Source organism: Limulus polyphemus, unplaced genomic scaffold, assembly GCF_000517525.1.
Source record: "Limulus polyphemus unplaced genomic scaffold, Limulus_polyphemus-2.1.2 Scaffold6555, whole genome shotgun sequence".
NCBI classification, from domain to species: Eukaryota; Metazoa; Arthropoda; class Merostomata; order Xiphosura; family Limulidae; genus Limulus; species Limulus polyphemus.
Window position 1 is genome coordinate 44,414 of NW_013672165.1, and position 6,205 is coordinate 50,618.

A 6,205-nucleotide genomic window follows, 5' to 3' on the forward strand; every position below is an offset into this window, starting at 1 on the left:
CTGGGATATTTTTGATTGCTCGAACTTCTGAATTAATCATAATTGTTTAAAATGACCGTCTATTTTACTTTATAACATCGTGGGGAATAACTATAATGTTATGTATTGATTAGGTTTTCCTTGGGCAGTTTTTTAGGCCTAGCCTGCATTGCGTTATTCACCTAGAAAAGGCTGGAAGACGGTAATAGTTTCCAACTGACACGATTCACTTCACCTCCTAAAGTTTCCTTCTTTTGACATCTGAAGGAAAGCGATACATTCTCGATTCATTTTCTGACTGGTTTGTGCACCTCCAAGCACAGTTGGGAGTCGATTACTTTCACCTTCTGTTACGTGCGTGCGAATTGCGTCGCACCATATCGAGCCGGCGGATACAAAATGGCGTCCATAAACCACGTGACTATCATTTTCTGCGACCCACTGTGTCGCAACCCTCTGTTTCTAGGCGCTGTGTTATATTAACTAATGTAAGCATTTCAGCGGCACAATAGGTTCATATGAATAAAAATGTATTATAAAATGATACTCGTTTCTCTCATATACTCAATTACTGAAGTACCTTAAATTTGATAAAACAGAAAAGAAAAAAAAAATATTTCTTACACCATAAAGGTATCTGATATATTTATGTGGTTGTTTTGAAAGTGCAAGTGATGCACGTTTCAACATAATAAACATGTTGAATCACGTTTATCTAAAGTCAAAATTAAAAGCGTAACTTCAAAATAACTTGTGTGACAGCAGGGACGAGGCCTAGTAATTAACATGCCCATACTTTGATTTACGGTTTGCTTCACGTTGCTGCACAAATTTGCTCCACACTTTGGGAACATGTGTGCATATAAGGATGATGGCCAAATAATACTGTTACGTCTCTGTATGTTTGTTTGTTAATTCTAAGATACAAGTCCTTTCTTTATAAAACTTGTTTATTCTTCCTCAATACAACTTTGTAATGTACTTAATTTTCACAGTTACATACACTATTCACTCACTTTCTATCGCGCTTAGACTTAATAGTCCGTCCCCCAACTATAGTTCCGATCTGTGTGTCTGCTATCCTCAGTTCCCACCGACCGTAATCGCTGTCTTTCTCTCTGCCTGCTTCGTCTCCGCTACGTCTCTGCCTCCGTCTCTGTCTCCACTACTGCTTCGACTCCGTCTGTCTCTCTCACTGTCTAGCGCACTTATATACGATAATACTGCCTGTTCTAGAAACTTCTAAGACTCTCAACACGTGCTACCAGAGCCGGTTGACGCAACGCTGTCGTAACACACTAGCGAATCTTCTAGAATACTTGTCACGTGACCCCCACTGTCGTAACAATACTTTACGGTCAGATAAGAGTTGTTAAGTGGGTGCTATTGGCTCACTGCATTCTATCTGGTCTATCAATTCAAAATTATGAACAGTTGGTCAAAGATAGTTCTCATGTAGCTTTGCTGGAAAACAATTATTCAAGAATGTGTTAGATATTCTATTTACAGTTCAGGATAATAGTCCTCACATTACAGGGGATGATGGGTAATTGCTTAGGAAGGGACTCTACTTAAATCTTTTATTTTCCATTGAAAATTGTTTTGTTTTGAGACAGTTACAATGATACAGTAGTATATGTTAAAAGCTGTATATCAAAAGACCTGTTTAAATAAAATTTGATTTTATATATATACATGTTTGTACATTTGTTTTTTATTATTGTTCACAGATGATAATGGGAAGGTCCATGGAAGACTGGTTGAGATTCTCAGTGTGTTTCTGGCATTCATTTCGAGGAACAGGTTTGTACAACTTCAAAGTTAATTAAGTTATCTGGTATGATAAACTGTTCAGCAGATATTTTGTCAAATGTCAGTCATGACTTCTGACCTGGTAACTCGTAATGATACACTGTACAGCAGGATTTTTATCTAATGTTTAGCAGTGCCAAACATGACTTTTGACCTGAAATTGTAGCAGTTATTCTATCTAATGTCCAGCAATGTCAAACATGATATTTGACGTGGAAAGTCAGTAAAATGAATTGTTCATTGTATTTTGTGTAAAGTCCAGCAGTGTCTATCATGACCACTAACCTGGTAAGTCAGTGGGATAAACTGTTCATTAGGTATTCTATCCAATGTCCAGCAATGTTAAACATAACTTCTGACATAATAACTTGGTTGAATAAACTTTTTAGGGACATTTTTTTGTATCTTCAAGAAGTTTAAAACATGATCTCTTACCTGAGAAAGTTTCTTTGTGTATTTTTATAGACTTACCATGCTAAAGTCTGGGGTTTGATTCCCCATAGTGAATAGAGCACAAATAACCAATCATGTAGTTTTTCATTAAACCAACAACAGTACAGGAAGCTGGTAATATATTTGTGTTCAGCAGGCCCTCTTTGTAATGTCCAACAATATGTATTATTACTACTGACCTGGAAAGTTGGTAGAACAAGTTTTTTAGGAGAGATAGGATACTTTTATGAATCTCATGGCAAAGGCTGAGGATAGGGACAAGTTCTGTTGTAATTACTAAACAGTTTTATCCTATATTTCAATTGCCAACTTGCTGCTGTCATCAGTTAAGATCTGAGGACTATTTCTGTCTTGGTAGTGGCTGGGATTCGAACCTGGGTGTTCTTAACAGAAAGGCTGATGGGAGTTTCCTGCATTAAGACTTTAACAAACTTATTTGAATGACTTCAAAGGAGTTATGTAGGTTTTGCTGACTTTTATGCCAAGTTGACTGAGTATGTTGTTAGTTAGATGGATGTAAAAAACCACTGTTACCATTTTTTGTCTCATATATGACTAATATTGTATTATTTTACCATTATTCTAATTTACTGTATGGTGATTGGCTGTATGGTCTTCTTCTGTGATTGGCTGTTGCAAGGGTGAAATTAAAAAAAAAAGCAGAGGTACTCAGTTGGATGAAATGGACTTGTTTTTGATAAAAAAGATAAAAATCTAAGTGTAAACATGAAAATGATAGTTTGATGAATAAATGCTTTCTGACAGAACAATGGAATGCATACATCCGAAAAAGCAGCTCAAACAAGTGCCGGTAGTAGTACTGCCTTTAAAAATATGTTCTGGTACTCAGTACCAGTGAGTACTGCCTTTAAAAATATGTTCTGGTACTCAGTACCAGTGAGTACTGCCTTTAAAAATATGTTCTGGTACTCAGTACCAGTGAGTACTGCCTTTAAAAATATGTTCTGGTACTCAGTACCAGTGAGTACTGCCTTTAAAAATATGTTCTGGTACTCAGTACCAGTGAGTACTGCCTTTAAAAATATGTTCTGGTACTCAGTACCAGTGAGTACTGGCAGAATTTTACCCTCGGGCTATTGCAGATTGGCTAATATTACAGAGGTTTGTGTGTCTATTGTTCTTGTAAATTCTAACATTTTGTTGTTTGTCTTTTTGTTTCTCTAATGTTCTGGAGTACACATTCATAGGGGAGGTTGATTTTTGCTCTTCACTGAATCTTTTGGTGGTTTGGTATGTAACAGTTGTGAATGTGTTATCTGAATACTCTTCTGACTTTATGTTGTTTACATATCCTTGGTATGATTTCAGAGAGACTTTTGATATAGTATGTAAGAGTCTAGGTAATCATGTTTCTACTCATTCTTCGTGTTTATCTTCTTTATAAAGTGTTTTTGGTATAAATTGGTAAGGAGAGTAACCAGGATTGTTTCTTTTTTTTAGCTTCTTTTGGTATAAATTGGTAAGGAGAGTAACCAGGATTGTTTCTTTTTTTTAGCTTCTTCGGTAATAGAAATATTGTTCATTTTGAAACTAGGAAGTATATTGATTTATAATTGAGGTATTTATGCATATTTCAAGATTTTTCGTAAACTCGTGTGATATATCAGTTTCATTTCTTCTGTTACCAACATGAACTGTACTGTGAAAATTTGTTTGTTCAGGTGGTTCGTGAAGTATTAAACATTATCTGTAATGTGTGTGTGGCTATATTACAAATGTATCAACATATGTCAGCAAAGTCCTGGGACATAGAGCAGCTGTTTCAAAGGCGTTATCTTCAAGATATTCTATGTAGAGATTAATCCTTCTTGTTTTTGGTTGCCCTTTACATTCACCTAACTGATAACACACACAACAAACCTAGCAGAGAAGACAACAAAACTTGGATATTCCTCTTGAAAAAATTCAAATAAGTTAGTTAATTAAATTCCTAATAAGAGAAGGCCCTAATGGCTCAGAGGTAAGTCTGATGTCTTATATGCTAAAAAAGTGGGTTTCATACCCATAATGAGCAGAGCACAGATAGTAAGAGGTGTACCTTTGTGTTTAACACAGAAAAACAAAACCTAAGAAGAAACATAAAATGAGTGGATATCAGACAAGTCTTTGTAACAAAAAAAACAACCCAAATTTCTGCTATGATATACAGACCTTTTCAGGACTTCTCTGAAGATGACAGCAGGTTATCATTATAACGAATGATATAAACTAAATGTCACTTAGCATCTAGCACTAAATACACTAAAAATAACTAATTAATAATTAAAGTTGTATGATCGTAGATGCAACTAAGCAAGACCGTGATTGGTGTCTTCGACCTTACCGTAACTAATTAGAGTTGTATGATCGTAGATGCAACTAAGCAAGACCGTGATTGGTGTCTTCGACCTTACCGTAACTAATTAGAGTTGTATGATTGTAGATGCAACTAAGCAAGACCGTGATTGGTGTCTTCGACCTTACCGTAACTAATTAGAGTTGTATGATCGTAGATGCAACTAAGCAAGACCGTGATTGGTGTCTTTGACCTTACCGCAAATAATTAGAGTTGTATGATTGTAGATGCAACTAAGCAAGACCGTGATTGGTGTCTTCGACCTTACCGTAAATAATTAGAGTTGTATGATCATAGATGCAACTAAGCAAGACCGTGATTGGTGTCTTCGACCTTACTGTAAATAATTAGAGTTGTATGATCGTAGATGCAAATAAGCAAGACCGTGATTGGTGTCTTCGACCTTACCGTAAATAATTAGAGTTGTATGATCGTAGATGCAACTAAGCAAGACCGTGATTGGTGTCTTCGACCTTACCGCAAATACTGATCAGAGTTACTCTACTGGGAAAAATATATTGTTTAAATTCCTAATAACTACTCTTAGATTTTGGACTAAACATACCCAATGAATGATGTTTTCTTTTGTAGGAACTGACCCTTTTGGATTTCAGGTCACACACAGACCTGGGGATTATACTTCTGTTGTTTTCTAATGTAGGGGCTGATCCTTTCGGTTTTCCAACCGTACAAAGACCATGGGATGATGGAAGTAACTCTCTTAAAAATGCTGAAAGAAGACTAAAAGCAGCATTTGAGTTTTTTTCTAAGCTTGGAAACAAGTATTGGACATTTCATGACAGGTAAATGGTTGAAGTCCTGTTCTACATCATGATGTTAGTGAATTAAGAATGCACAGAAAATTTTTTACCATCTTCAGTAAGAAAAGACTACTACATAAATGTTACCCTTTATAGTCATTTTAACTTAATTAATGCTGTAATTATATACTAATAACAGGATTCCTATATATATATATATTGGTTTTCATTTATCATATTTACATACTGTCTTAAGCCTCTTCCTGCATATTTGATAAACACCTGAAGACTGTTGCCATAAGAATCACCAGTATATTAAATGGAAGGAAATATATATAGAATTATTCAACATAATAATAATAATAGTTCACACATTAGGTACTTTTAACTTCTTTATTTTATCAAATTGCTCTCAGAGACATTGCTCCAGAGGGTGCTACTCTAGCAGAAACTAATAACAACTTGGATAAAATTGTCGACTTGGCAGAAAAACTCCAGCAACAGACAGGAGTGAAGTTACTTTGGGCCACTTGCTGTCTTTTTGCACATCCACGGTAAATAAATCATACTTTGGTTGATTTCTAAAGTTAATACATCAGCTTTCAGCTTAAAGAAGATAACTAAACAATGTGTACTTAAAAAAGGACTGTGGTACTTCAAGAAGGTAACACAAGACTGTGTGTACTTAAATAACTAAACACAACATTCTATACACATCTTTATAATTTATTTATCAAATTAAATTTTTGTCAACCTTAATTTGTAGCTCTAAGCTAAAGGTTACAATAATATCTACCTGAACATTTCACAACAAACTTTTAATATTACTTTTATAACACTAGAA

General features: G+C 35.1%; 1 protein-coding gene across 1 annotated transcript in view; it reads left to right on the forward strand.

Annotated features, from left to right (window-relative positions):
- LOC106473851 (xylose isomerase-like) overlaps nt 1–5,938 on the forward strand; it is an 18,971-nt gene extending 13,033 nt beyond the window's left edge. Inside the window, exons 3-5 of the mRNA XM_013934536.2 lie at nt 1,710–1,782; nt 5,262–5,403; nt 5,778–5,938. Coding sequence (XP_013789990.1) covers nt 1,710–1,782; nt 5,262–5,403; nt 5,778–5,919 — 357 coding nt within the window. The 3' untranslated portion in view covers nt 5,920–5,938. The remainder of the gene's footprint in view (nt 1–1,709; nt 1,783–5,261; nt 5,404–5,777) is intronic.
- The last annotated feature ends 267 nt before the right edge of the window (nt 5,939–6,205 follow it).